Raw genomic sequence first — 14,239 nt, forward strand, 5'->3', positions numbered from 1 at the left:
GGCTGAAAGAGGTGACAATTCCTGCAACCGTTACCGGTGACGATTTCCAACTTGCTGTTTGATTGGCCATCGTTGCCTGTCAATCACCTACAAATACGTTATGCTTAGCTGTGTTGTTATGGTTGTGACATAAGTTCTGTTTTTACGTGACGAGAGAAGGTTGGGTGTTCATGTGCGACACGTAAATTGTAAGTAGCCTTCTTGCAACATTAAACTTATTGTTCAGTGGCAAACACAGCTTATTTGTGTTTTGCTATTAAACGTGTTTTGCCTTTTTATTGTAATTTGCTGATATAATTTGTAGAAGTATTACGTCGCATTACTCGACTGGGTTACAGCCACCGGTCTTCTCTCCACTAAACTGAATGAGTGAGATTAACGTTCATTTTCGATGCTGACTCATGACTCGAGGTTTATTTTGAAGCGAGTTAAGGTACGAGTCGTACGACTAAATGCTCGTTGTGGTTTTTAATTCGTATTTGAGGCGTTTCGCGTGCAGCAGCCTCGCAACTGATTAACTGAACCAGTAAAGTTAGGTCTGACAAAGGTCGTGAAGATCAGAATTCATTTTTGTATAATGCGATAAGTGTCTAAGTTATATTAGCTAAGAGATCACTAGAAGTATTACTGCCATTTAAATTGAGTTATTACTGAGAGAGTTCTACATCATGTCATATTTAGTTTAGTTGGTATATATATATATATATATATATATATATATATATATACCACGTTTTATCTAGACTCTGGAGCATGGTATCCCTTGAGGAAAAAAAGGAAAAGAAAAAAGAAATCAAACAAACAAATATTTAATTAAATTTATTGTAAAATTGCTCTGTTTTGTTTTAGCATCAAGATAATATTATTGATATTTTAAATTCATTTCTTTTTGTACATTTTAATTTAATTCATTTTATTTACATTTTTTTTAAAATCAAGTTTTAGTTATTTTAGTATGTCAAGTGTTTATTTGCTCATTCAAGTAACACAATTCTGGGAGGGGTTTAAACCTTACTAACCCTTAATACTATACTGTTGAACACTCATTTTTGTTTCAGTATCAGCTACAACACCTCCTATTTAATGGATTTAAAAAAAAAAGAAGAAATCTTTTAGTTTTTAAAGAAATTTATATGTAGACACCATTTAAATTTGCCTACAAAACCTATTTACATGCACATAAACATAAACCTACAACATCACCAAAAATCATGCTGTCCATATCATCTTCTCCACTACATTTTTGGTTTTAATCAACACTCAGTAGTCAGCAATCATGTATTCCATATTTTGGATCTATTCAATGAATCCGCAAAACTTTTGCAAAAGCTCTGTCCTGCAGAGTTTAGCTTTAACCCTATATTAAACACACCTGGACCAGATCATCAAGGTGTTTATTACCACGCTGTGTCAGAAATCACCCTTTATACTTTTAAATTGGGCACTATTTGAGGAGACAGCAATGTGAAGTGGTGTCCGAAACCATAGTGCACTTATTCAATCCCACAGTGGACCACAACAACAAGTTTACAACCGATGTTAACCATAGCACCCATAATGCACTGTGAGGGTCATGCTGAATGAATTCCTACGTCTCGTCAGAAGATGGCATCTGCAGCTGATTCATCTATCTATCGTTTTTCAAACTGCTTGTCTAATGTGTCTAATGTAGGTACAGCGTAATATCATACAAGTATAAATTTCTTTTTAATTGATTTTAGTTTAATTAAGGTTTATACATGCTAGTTTCCATGACAGAGTTCAAGATAAATCTTTTCATTAGTGCTGGAGCTACCAGTTTGCTAAGTTTCAAATTATTAAATGGCAAGCACAAACTAGGCAAAAGTGGCTGCCCTTCCGGCGCACTGCATGTTCGCATTCGCTCACTTGTTTTCATTCACTTTTCAAGTGGACTTTATTTGTGGACTAATGAAGGGAATAGTAAATAAGGGTATAGGGGGCGACTAGAAACTTCCCAGGATAGTGTGTTGGAACTACAGGTCCTTCTCAAAAAATTAGCATATTGTGATAAAAGTTCATTATTTTCCATAATGTAATGATAAAATTAAAACTTTCATATATTTTAGATTCATTGCACACCAACTGAAATATTTCAGGTCTTTTATTGTTTTAATACTGATGATTTTGGCATACAGCTCATGAAAACCCAAAATTCCTATCTCAAAAAATTAGCATATCATGAAAAGGTTCTCTAAACGAGCTATTAACCTAATCATCTGAATCAACTAATTAACTCTAAACACCTGCAAAAGATTCCTGAGGCTTTTAAAAAACTCCCAGCCTGGTTCATTACTCAAAACCGCAATCACGGGTAAGACTGCCGACCTGACTGCTGTCCAGAAGGCCATCATTGACACCCTCAAGCGAGAGGGTAAGACACAGAAAGAAATTTCTGAACGAATAGGCTGTTCCCAGAGTGCTGTATCAAGGCACCTCAGTGGGAAGTCTGTGGGAAGGAAAAAGTGTGGCAAAAAACGCTGCACAACGAGAAGAGGTGACCGGACCCTGAGGAAGATTGTGGAGAAGGACCGATTCCAGACCTTGGGGGACCTGCAGAAGCAGTGGACTGAGTCTGGAGTAGAAACCTACAGAACCACCGTGCACAGGCATGTGCTTTTGAACCAGAAACAGCGGCAGAAGCGCCCGACCTGGGCTACAGAGAAGCAGCACTGGACTGTTGCTCAGTGGTCCAAAGTTATTTTTTTCGGATGAAAGCAAATTTTGCATGTCATTCGGAAATCAAGGTGCCAGAGTCTGGAGGAAGACTGGGGAGAAGGAAATGCCAAAATGCCTGAAGTCCAGTGTCAAGTACCCACAGTCAGTGATGGTCTGGGGTGCCATGTCAGCTGCTGATGTTGGTCCACTGTGTTTTATCAAGGGCAGGGTCAATGCAGCTAGCTATCAGGAGATTTTGGAGCACTTCATGCTTCCATCTGCTGAAAAGCTTTATGGAGATGAAGATTCGTTTTTCAGCACGACCTGGCACCTGCTCACAGTGCCAAAACCACTGGTAAATGGTTAACTGAGCATGGTATTACTGTGCTCAATTGGCCTGCCAACTCTCCTGACCTGAACCCCATAGAGAATCTGTGGGATATTGTGAAGAGAAAGTTGAGAGACGCAAGACCCAACACTCTGGATGAGCTTAAGGCCGCTATCGAAGCATCCTGGGCCTCCATAACACCTCAGCAGTGCCACAGGCTGATTGCCTCCATGCCACGCCGCATTGAAGCAGTCATTTCTGCAAAAGGATTCCCGACCAAGTATTGAGTGCATAACTGAACATAATTATTTGAAGGTTTGACTTTTTTTGTATTAAAAAACACTTTTCTTTTATTGGTCGGATGAAATATGCTAATTTTTTGAGATAGGAATTTTGGGTTTTCATGAGCTGTATGCCAAAATCATCAGTATTAAAACAATAAAAGACCTGAAATATTTCAGTTGGTGTGCAATGAATCTAAAATATATGAAAGTTTAATTTTTATCATTACATTATGGAAAATAATGAACTTTTATCACAATATGCTAATTTTTTGAGAAGGACCTGTATACTTGTTAGAACGTTGGCCCTCCCAGAGCAGGATTGGACAAAACCATGATTTTTTTTTTTTTTAATCTGTGATATTATTTATAATATGCTTATTTTTAACATTGATGCATCTTAATAATCTAGTAGTGTAACTTTTTTTTTTTCTCCATAATTGTCAACAGTATATTTTCATAAAGTGTTTCATTATCACACTCCAGTTGTTGTACTCGTTTTACTGATCTTTCATGTACTCAAAAGGAAAAACAAAAAATGCCCATCTCTTATGTAACTGGAGCTCTCTGACATTCCAGCTGTGACACAGATGCAGTTGGAGGATGGCTGGCAAATCAAGTGCATGCAAAGTTCGAAATGTGGATATCAACCCATGCATTGAGGTCAGTCAGACTTGTGCGTGGTTAAATTAATTTAATGTAAACTATATATGTTTTTACTAAATATGTTTAAAATTGATGTGCAATATTGCGTTCAGTGCTGCATAAGTGAAGAGGTAGCAATTGTATTGTAATTGTAATAAATTTTAGTTGTTTAATCAACTACAGTGCCAGTTATATCATGACATTTGTAGTAAAATGAGATTTTAAAGCTTTATTTACTCTGTTTGCATTGGTATAGGAGAGTGATGGTTCTCAAAAATGTTTGGATGCATACAACTATGATAAGAGCATGTGTTCTGCATACTTCATGAGATATAAAAACTGCAGGAAATACTGGGTAAGTATACTGAGACACTAGGACCCACAAAAAAATAAAAACTCTACTTGCTAATCTAATATTTTATAACCATGTTCTGTAGAGAAATGTACAATTATGAAACAAAAATGTATATACTAAATCTATATACTTTTAATTTATATACTTTATATAAATTTGTATACTTTCCAAATGTAGAATTCTTCTGGTATGGTTCCTTGGTATTGGAAATGGTTTAATTGTTGATGTAACAGTTGATGGTCACCATTGGAACAAGTGGAGGGTGAGTAAATGATGACAGAATTTTCGTTCTAGCCATGAACTACTCCTTTAATGACATCTTGTGCTTCAGCAAGGTATCTCTGGCTAAAACGTTAGTGAGTGCTAACGTACAAACCTAAATACTGTAGCTAACTATTCTCACATCATGTAGGTCTCACAGTGTAGGTCAAAAATACATAAACTAAAGTCTACATTTCAGCGCCTCTCCATATTAAACTGGTAAAATGTAAATTGCAGTACATGAATCCAGGAAGTTGTCATCTGTGATCGCAACGACCGTAATGAGGCTTCTCCCACTTGCATTGTGATCTCTAAACCCTCGCTTCCAAGTTAATCTTTTTACCCACCATATTTATTTTAAAATCTTTTATATATCCCTCCATGCTATATTTAAGTCCCACTTGAATGGTGGTCCTTCTGTGTCCAAAATGTATCAAAAACATCTTGGGACAAGGTTTTCACACTGACAGCTGTCATTGTTAGACAGTTAAACAACTCTGTTTGTTTGTCCGAGTAAGCAACAGTAACTAAGGGGAGTGGGGCTTACCGATAGGTCAGTTGGTTTGAATATTTTACATTTATGGTTACTCTGTTTTATGATAAACATTAAGTCCTCCCTGAATGTGTGCCCTGACCTGTCTAATTAAGTAAAAGACTCTGAGATACTTTTTTTTTTTTTTTTTTCACAAGAAAATCCCAACTGAAGCATTCTGATCTGTAGTTGTCTTAACATTTTTCACCCTTCATGAGCTTGTATCCATTATAATAATTAAATATTTGCAAAACATGGGTTGCTTCTATAATACAAGCTTTTGAATGGTTTTCAGTGGTGACCAATGCTCTTTTTCTGCATGTTGTTGTTGTTGTTGTTGTTGTTGTTGTTGTTGTTGTTGTTGTTGTTATGGCATCTACCAGCAGGGGCTGATCGGCCAAACCCTGACCTGTTGCTGTTGACTAAGATTTGCTAATTGAGAGCATTATTATTAATTAAAAATAATAATGAAATAAAATTGTATATGACCCTGAGCAGAACATGTCATATTTTGATCCACTTTACCAAAAGTAAAAAACCACAGTATAGTCTAAATCAAACAGATGTTTACCAAACTCTTTTGTTGTTTTTAGGAGGATGGGCTCCCCTGCTGAGTTTGATTCATCCCCATTTATTTCATCCCATTTCACATTCTCAGCATGGTGTGATGCTGCAGCGTAGGCGTGACGGAGTGAAGCCTGATATGCCAACCGCTCAGGAACGAGAGCAGATCAGGACAGCCCTTGGAGGGAGGCCCTACTGACTGCAGGGTAGCAGTTAAAACGTGTGTGTGTGTGTGTGTGTGTGTGTGTGTGTGTGTGTTTGTTTGGACTCAAAAGAAATTTCTTGCAGAGGAGACACATTACGAATCTATCCCTCTGGCTTTATTAAATATGTATTTCAGTCCTGCATGTGGGAAAAGAGGTTAAATGTGTACTTGCAGAATTTTAGCAATTATGTAGATGTTACAACTACTGCTGTGTTTGTATGTATAATACTGTCAATGGCAGGCTATTACAGCCAAATTTAATGAATTCAGTTGTTCAAAATAGAACACGTTTTTAATGTGTTGTGTCATGTCTGTTTTATTTGTATAGCGCTTTTCTCAATTCACATTCACATTCTATCAAAGCATATTTACAGAAATTCATAACATTAATGTTATACCTTAATGCCTAAATGTCCACATTTAGCAGATGAAAGATGGGTGATAGGAATGTTTACTTATGGTGAGGATATAAACAGTTAAGCAGTTTCTTATATAGTTTATATCGGTTTATGTGAGTGCACTGTTTGTGCATGTTGATAAATCTGGATATGATGATATGGAAATCTGTAGGGTTTGGTTAAATTTATAACAATTTGGTTTGATGACAAACAAATGTGTATTACTACCACAGTTATATGAGACATATAAACTATGGGTTTTAAAATTGTGGTCATATAACCCCACATTTAAGCAGTTTAATTAAAAGTCATTCCATAATACTTATATAAGAAGCATCATACATAATACAACATATCTTGAGCTCCCTAGTATGCAGGTCAAAGGCGATTGTGGCAAGGACTGAAAAACTCAATTTGACGTTGAATAGAAGAGAGAGAGAGAAACAACTTAGGATAAAACAGGCTGCAACAAAGGACAATTCTCCTCTGGCTGAATAGTCAAAATGTCATGTCTGTAATTAAGTATATATGTTTATTTATTTTTTACAATATTTAATTTTTTTTTATTATTATTAAATCACCTGCATTTAAAGTAGTATTCCTGTGTCGGCTGTTTTTTTTTTTTTAATATATTTTTTTATTTACTTTCTCATGATTAATTGGAATGTCACACTCTATTTAGTGTATAGCAGAACAGAGAGCCTCTTTTCATTACATAAACACAAACAAAAAAGGGTGATGATAATAATAATATTAATAAATATTATTTACTTTTATTTTACCAAGCCAAACAGAATCATGAAGGTAATCATGCTAATAGACTGCATAGAAACACTGTTGCCAACTATAGCTAAAATCTGCTCAAATGTTGATAAATCATGCTAATGAATGCATGTGACAATGTAAAGCCCACCCAATTGGCCCAACGATGGTATCCGATGGGCGGTCAAAGGTATAGTGCATGTAGGTATTTTACCTGTGTTTCTGTGAAGTTCACTTCTTTTATCAGAATTTAGTTAGTCTAATTAGTTAGTCTAGCTCTGTATTTAATCTTATAGTTTTTGTGATTGTAAAATAATAATAATAATAAAATGCTTTTTGTTATGTGCTAGCAGGGTGCAGTATTATAATCACCCTGCATCCTCTGAGTAAGGTCAGAACTGGCGAGTGTGTGTCTGTGAATTCACAAAAGGCCGGGTGAAAATAACGATCACTATTATGCAGATGACACTGCTCTTTTTTAAGAGATGCCTCTTGGGTCCTATTGCAATGCATACAGTTGAAAACTTTTCTAAAACTTTTTTTTTTCTAAATGTAATCTTCTTTCAGGTTATATAATGCTACCTATCTGCAATTAATAATATACCAATTAAAAGTAAGGTAGCATTTTTAGGCATCTTTGTAAAAAAAAAAAAATTATAATAATTTTTGAAAGTACTTATTTAAATTTTTCTTCTTCAAAATTCTTTATGTTATATTTTTGTTCATTTAATAACACTTTTTAAAATGAATTCAGCCAAACATTCTTTGAAAAATGTGTACTCTGTCTGGAACTGTGTACCCTGCCAAACTGTCTCTCAGTTTGGTGTACTTTGCAAATATAATGTTGTATAACTAGAATAACAGAAGAATTTATTAAAGTTTCTTCTCGACTGGTAATTGATATACAAGCACAATTTCTCTCCCCACAAATATTTTATTTGTAACAACAGAGATACTCTGCATAAAATTAAATCTATTTTTCTCAGTGCTGGTTTGAGGGAGACATGTGCTTGTAAGTCAGTTGTTTAAGAAGGCCATTTATTATAAACCATATATAAACTATGATAAGTTTTCTAGTGATTTTAACTTTCCAATTAACCTTAAAGAAATTTGCTATTGTTTTGATACCATACCAATTGAGGTTGTTACACTGCTTCAAAATACATTACGGTGTAAAAGTCTTAGGCCATTGGTATTTTTACCAAAGTTTTAAGTTTTAAGCCAGTTATTTCAATATTTTGTTTTAGTGTGTCAGTAGGAAATAGCAGTTTACTTTTCCAGACATTCCTTTTGCCATTCATCGTAATAATCCAGTGATATTTTTGTATGCACAGGGAGTCCGACAACAACCAGTGCTCCACACAAAGATCTGACCTCATCATCATCCAGTCTGTCTGGGGTTACATGAAAAAAAAGAAAAAAAAAAAAAAAAAACAGAGAAACTGAGACAGACTAATTCCAGAGGAACTGTGACAACGTCTCAAAGATGCTACAAGAAACCTTCCTGTAAAGCTACTTGAAAAACTATGCACCTAGGACAAAAGCTGTTATGAATGCAAAGTGTGGTTACACCAAATGTTAATTTTGATTTAGTTAATTGAAGTTAATTGATAAAATCTATTTATGACATTATTTTTGAAAGCACCCTCACTTTACAGCATTTTTACATGAGTGCTTAAAACTTTTCACCGTACTGTAGCTCTGTAGGTGGGTTTCTTGTAGCATCTTTGAGACGTTGCCAAAATTCCTCTGGATTTAGTCTGTCTCAGTTTTTCCTGTTTCTTCATGTAATCCCAGACAGACTGGATCATAAGCTGGATCAAAAGTAATGAGTTTACATTTTCATTATTATATGAAATCACCTACTACAGTCAGCCATTGAATACTATGGGCCTAAAAGTTTTTTAATAATCTAGTCATTTTCTTTCAGGTATACCTTTTTTTTTATATAGATGTAATATTTTCTTCATTCTATATATTTTTATTGATTAATTTTCATTTAAATAACACACTTCTAAGAATGGATGTTCAGTAATAAGTAAATTAAAAAAAAACAATCATGGGTGTAGCCTAGGCATGATAATTATTTAAATAATCATATATTTTAAAAAGAATATCATTAATTTCATGAATATCAAGGACTTTTGACAGGGTTAATCCCTTTGACCTAATCAATATTTGCCTATTCATAAAATATGTGATATGTTACATATTTACATCACAAAGTATAGTATGCAAATATGTTTATATAAATTTATAAAAACTACTTGTACCTTCCCTGTGGTACTCCTTATAGGCTACTTGTAGGCTACTTATACCAAAGCTGCTTACGTAAGGGAAAGTTCACCCAAATATGGAAATTGTGTAATTGTGTCATCTTTAATTTGCAAACCTATGAGATTCTTTCTTCTGTTGAGCACAAAAGAAGATATTTTGCAGAATATTGGTAACCAAACAGTTAAATGCATTTTTTTTTCTTTTTTCAGGTATACCCTTTTTATTATATAGATGAAATATTTTCTTAATTCTATTTATTTGTATTTATTTATTTTCATTTAACTTATTGATACAACTTAATGGCTGCACTTTGTTCTGCACTATGTTCCACCATTTTTAGACGAATGGATTTGTTATGTTTTCATATTCAAGAGATTATAAGCTAGATGCAACTTTTTGGGGGGGTTGCATTGAATGTTCTTCGACTTTTATGCATAATAAATAATAAAATGAATAAAGATTGTTCTGTTGAAAGCAGTTATTTTGAGTTTGATGCCAAATGCTCTCCTCCTATTCAAATATGACATTGAAGGGGTGAATACAACATATTTGCCCACCGGCAACTATAGTTGCCTCACATTCAAATACGATTTTCAAGAAAAAAAACTAATTGAAATTAAATGCAGAACATGTTCACATAGGACAATATTAACATGACTATATGCATTGAAACCATTCAGAGAAATTTGGGCACAAATGGGTTAAGGGGAAAAGGCAAAACGCAGGTTACCCCGAATTGGCTACCTTTCTTGTCATTGTTTCGACGATTCTTCTTACGATTTGGATAGTGTGGATATACGGCCACTCAAGGAAAGGGTGAGATGAACTTGCGGTCATTAACAAAAGTCTCTCTTCACTTGTTAATCGCAGATCTTCATGCATAACGTGGCGTGAAAGGTAAGGCATATGGTTATATCTGCTCGTTATTTTACTGCAGGAGGAATTAATGATGGAGGTCACGTATGGTATTACCATACAAGCTTATATATATATATATATATATATATATATAAATATATATATATATTTATATATTGTGGCGGGGTGAAGGAGGACACGACTCGAGGATGAGGGTAAGTTCCCCGAAGGGTGGATTTTATTAATAGTAAGGGTGGTGATAGGCGTTGCTGTGAGGCGGTTTGGTGCTCGGTGTCTTGGCTGTCGGTGCGCTGGTGAAGTGTGGGGCCGTGCTCTCCCGTGGTTGGTGGGGCTGGCGGTCACACGCTGCTCTCTGCGGGCAAAGGGAAAGACAAGGTTAGCCGAGTCTTGCGGAGACATCTCATATATTTTAAAAAGAATATCATTAATTTCATGAATATCAAGGACTTTTGACAGGGTTAATCCCTTTGACCTAATCAATATTTGCCTATTCATAAAATATGTGATATGTTACATATTTACATCACAAAGTATAGTATGCAAATATGTTTATATAAATTTATAAAACTACTTGTACCTTCCCTGTGGTACTCCTTATAGGCTACTTGTAGGCTACTTATACCAAAGCTGCTTACGTAAGGGAAAGTTCACCCAAATATGGAAATTGTGTAATTGTGTCATCTTTAATTTGCAAACCTATGAGATTCTTTCTTCTGTTGAGCACAAAAGAAGATATTTTGCAGAATATTGGTAACCAAACAGTTAAATGCATTTTTTTTTTTCGACTTTTTCAGGTATACCCTTTTTATTATATAGATGAAATATTTTCTTAATTCTATTTATTTGTATTTATTTATTTTCATTTAACTTATTGATACAACTTAATGGCTGCACTTTGTTCTGCACTATTGTTCCACCATTTTTAGACGAATGGATTTGTTATGTTTTCATATTCAAGAGATTATAAGCTAGATGCAACTTTTTGGGGGGGTTGCATTGAATGTTCTTCGACTTTTATGCATAATAAATTTGTTTATGAATAAAGATTGTTCTGTTGAAAGCAGTTATTTTGAGTTTGATGCCAAATGCTCTCCTCCTATTCAAATATGACATTGAAGGGGTGAATACAACATATTTGCCCACCGGCAACTATAGTTGCCTCACATTCAAATACGATTTTCAAGAAAAAAAAAACTAATTGAAATTAAATGCAGAACATGTTCACATAGGACAATATTAACATGACTATATGCATTGAAACCATTCAGAAAAATTTGGGCACAAATGGGTTAAGGGGAAAAGGCAAAACGCAGGTTACCCCGAATTGGCTACCTTTCTTGTCATTGTTTCGACGATTCTTCTTACGATTTGGATAGTGTGGATATACGGCCACTCAAGGAAAGGGTGAGATGAACTTGCGGTCATTAACAAAAGTCTCTCTTCACTTGTTAATCGCAGATCTTCATGCATAACGTGGCGTGAAAGGTAAGGCATATGGTTATATCTGCTCGTTATTTTACTGCAGGAGGAATTAATGATGGAGGTCACGTATGGTATTACCATACAAGCTTATATATATATATATATATATATATATATATATATATATATATATATATATATATATATTGTGGCGGGGTGAAGGAGGACACGACTCGAGGATGAGGGTAAGTTCCCCGAAGGGTGGATTTTTTATTAATAGTAAGGGTGGTGATAGGCGTTGCTGTGAGGCGGTTTTGGTGCTCGGCGTCTTGGCTGTCGGTGCGCTGGTGCAGTGTGGGGCCGTGCTCTCCCGTGGTTGGTGGGGCTGGCGGTCACACGCTGCTCTCTGCGGGCAAAGGGAAAGACAAGGTTAGCCGAGTCTTGCGGAGACATCTCTCACCTCTGTGCCGGGTTGCAGGGTTTAAGAGAGCAGCGTCTGATGGGGCGCAGGTATTGCCCACAATCCCCCCACCCCCCACACCCCCGACACGTGTCCCAAGCTCTCGTCAGCGTCGCCCTGGAAACAGAGCAGGCACACCTGCACCTGCTCTGTTTCCAGGGCGACGCTGACGAGAGCTTGGGACACGTGTCACACTCCCCCCCCCCCCCCCCCCCCCCAAAGCGTTGTCCTAGTCCTCTGGAGAAGCGGGGAGATTGGGGGAGGGCGGGGAGTGGAGCCTGACAGACCTGCGAAAGCTGACCACAGGCGGGAGAGTCCGTCAGCGTTGGCCGTCCCCGCTCGGTGTTGTACGGTGAAGTTGAAGTCCTGGAACGCCAAGAACCACCGCGTCACCCTGGCGTTGGTCTCCTTAGCCCGGGCCATCCACTGCAGGGGGGCGTGGTCGATCAGGAGGGTGAAGTGGCGGCCGAGGAGGTAGTACCTGAGCTCCAGGACTGCCCACTTGACGGCCAACGCTTCCCTCTCTACCGTGGCATACCGCTGTTCTGCAGGGGTCAGCCTTTGGCTGATGAACATCACCGGGTGTTCCACACCGTCGTGGCCCTGTGACAGGACGGCTCCCAACCCGGTGTCGGACGCATCAGTCTGCAGCAGGAAGGGGCGGTTGAAGTCGGGGGCACGGAGGACCGGTTCCGTGGTGAGGGCCGCCTTGATCCGGTGGAACGCTGCTTCCGTCTCGGAGGTCCACGAGACCTTCTCCGGCTGCCCCTTCCTGGTCAGGTCTGTCAGGGGAGAAGCTAAGGAGGAGAAGTTAGGGATAAAGCAGCGGTAATACCCCGCCAACCCCAAAAAGGCCCGCACCTGTGTTTTGGAGGTGGGCCGTGGCACGGACAGGAGAGGTGCCACCTTCTTCTCTTGAGGTTTAATAAGGCCGCGGCCCACCTGGTATCCCAAGTATTTGGTTTCGGCAAGGGCCAGATGACACTTCCGGAGGTTGGCGGTCAGGCCAGCCGACGTAGTTCCGTCAGCACCCTCCGCAGCCGCTCCAGATGGTCCTCCCAGGTCTCCGAGTGGATCACAACGTCATCGAGGTAGGCCGCCGCGTAGGCCTAGTGCGGCCAAAGGAGGACGTCCATCAGCCGTTGGAAGGTGGCCGGGGCCCCGTGGTTCAATTTCCCCTAACCTCAGCATCTCCTGTACCTCCTCCTCAATGGCGTGTCGCCGAGCCTCCGGGACACGGTAGGGCCGCTGCCGGACGATGGTCCCCGGTGGTGTGCGGACATCGTGCTCTAAGACGTGGGTCCGCCCAGGCTGGGGGGAGAACACATCCGGAAACTGACTGACCAGGTGCTGCAGCTCCGACTTCTGGGCGGCGGAGAGTTGGGGGTCCATATCCACAACCATGGGAGTCGAGCTGGTGTAGGCGGAGAGCTGGGGCCCAGTCCCGACCCAGCGCTTCAGCAGATTAATGTGGTAGAGTTAATCCTCCCTCCTTCTATCTGGCCACTGTACACGGTACGTAACGTGGCCGACCTTTTCCATAACGGTGTAGGGACCCTGCCAGGTGGCCAAGAACTTGCAGGCGGCCGTTGGCACCAGCACCAGGACGTGGTCTCCTCGATGGAACTCCCGTTGTTGGGCCGCCCGGTTGTAATGCCGTTGCTGCGCTTGTTGTGCCCTGACGAGGTGTTCCTGGACGATGGGCATCACTTTGTCAATCCCTTCCCTCATCTCACGCACGTGTTCGATGGTGGTCCGGTGTACCGCCGGCTGTTGTTCCCAGGCCTCTCGGGCAACGTCGAGCAGACCGCGGGGCTGTCGGCCGAAGAGCAGTTCAAACGGGGTGAAGCAGTTGCTGCAGATTTGTCAGCTGCACATCCATGATGTGAATCTCCCGTTCCACCACATCCCAAAGCTGCTGTATTGGATTGAGATCGGGTGACTGTGGAGGCCATTTGAGTAAAGTAAAAAAAATGTTCAAGAAACCAGTCTGAGATGATTTGAGCTTTGTGACATGGTGCATTATCCTGCTGGAAGTAGCCATCAGAAGATGGGTACACTGTATTCATAAAGGGTCAGCAACAATACTCAGGTAGGCTGTGGCATTTAGGGGCCCAAAGTGTGCCAAGAAAATATCCCCAACACCATAATACCACCACCACCAGCCTGAACCACTGAGACAAGGCAGGATGGA

The 14,239-nt window shown here is 39.0% G+C and overlaps 1 protein-coding gene across 4 annotated transcripts; it reads left to right on the top strand.

Annotated features, from left to right (window-relative positions):
- Window positions 1-56: 56 nt before the first annotated feature.
- Window positions 57-6,143, top strand: LOC109065701 (coiled-coil-helix-coiled-coil-helix domain-containing protein 7-like). 4 transcript variants are annotated; one of them, XR_006160501.1, is made up of 5 exons: window positions 57-188; window positions 3,865-3,948; window positions 4,187-4,285; window positions 4,463-4,547; window positions 5,672-6,143. XR_006160501.1 is itself a non-coding variant. In XM_019082706.2 (4 exons), exons 2-4 carry the CDS (start codon window positions 3,889-3,891, stop codon window positions 5,839-5,841), a joined length of 264 nt encoding a protein of 87 aa, XP_018938251.1. In that variant the 5' UTR covers window positions 57-188; window positions 3,865-3,888; the 3' UTR covers window positions 5,842-6,143. The 4 variants fall into 4 exon arrangements, 1 of the variants encoding a protein (XP_018938251.1); XR_002013555.2 differs by lacking the exon at window positions 4,463-4,547; XM_019082706.2 differs by lacking the exon at window positions 4,463-4,547 and having other exon boundaries at window positions 5,737-6,143.
- Window positions 6,144-14,239: the final 8,096 nt, after the last annotated feature.

This window comes from Cyprinus carpio, chromosome A7 (assembly GCF_018340385.1).
Source record: "Cyprinus carpio isolate SPL01 chromosome A7, ASM1834038v1, whole genome shotgun sequence".
In the NCBI taxonomy this organism is placed as follows: Eukaryota; Metazoa; Chordata; class Actinopteri; order Cypriniformes; family Cyprinidae; genus Cyprinus; species Cyprinus carpio.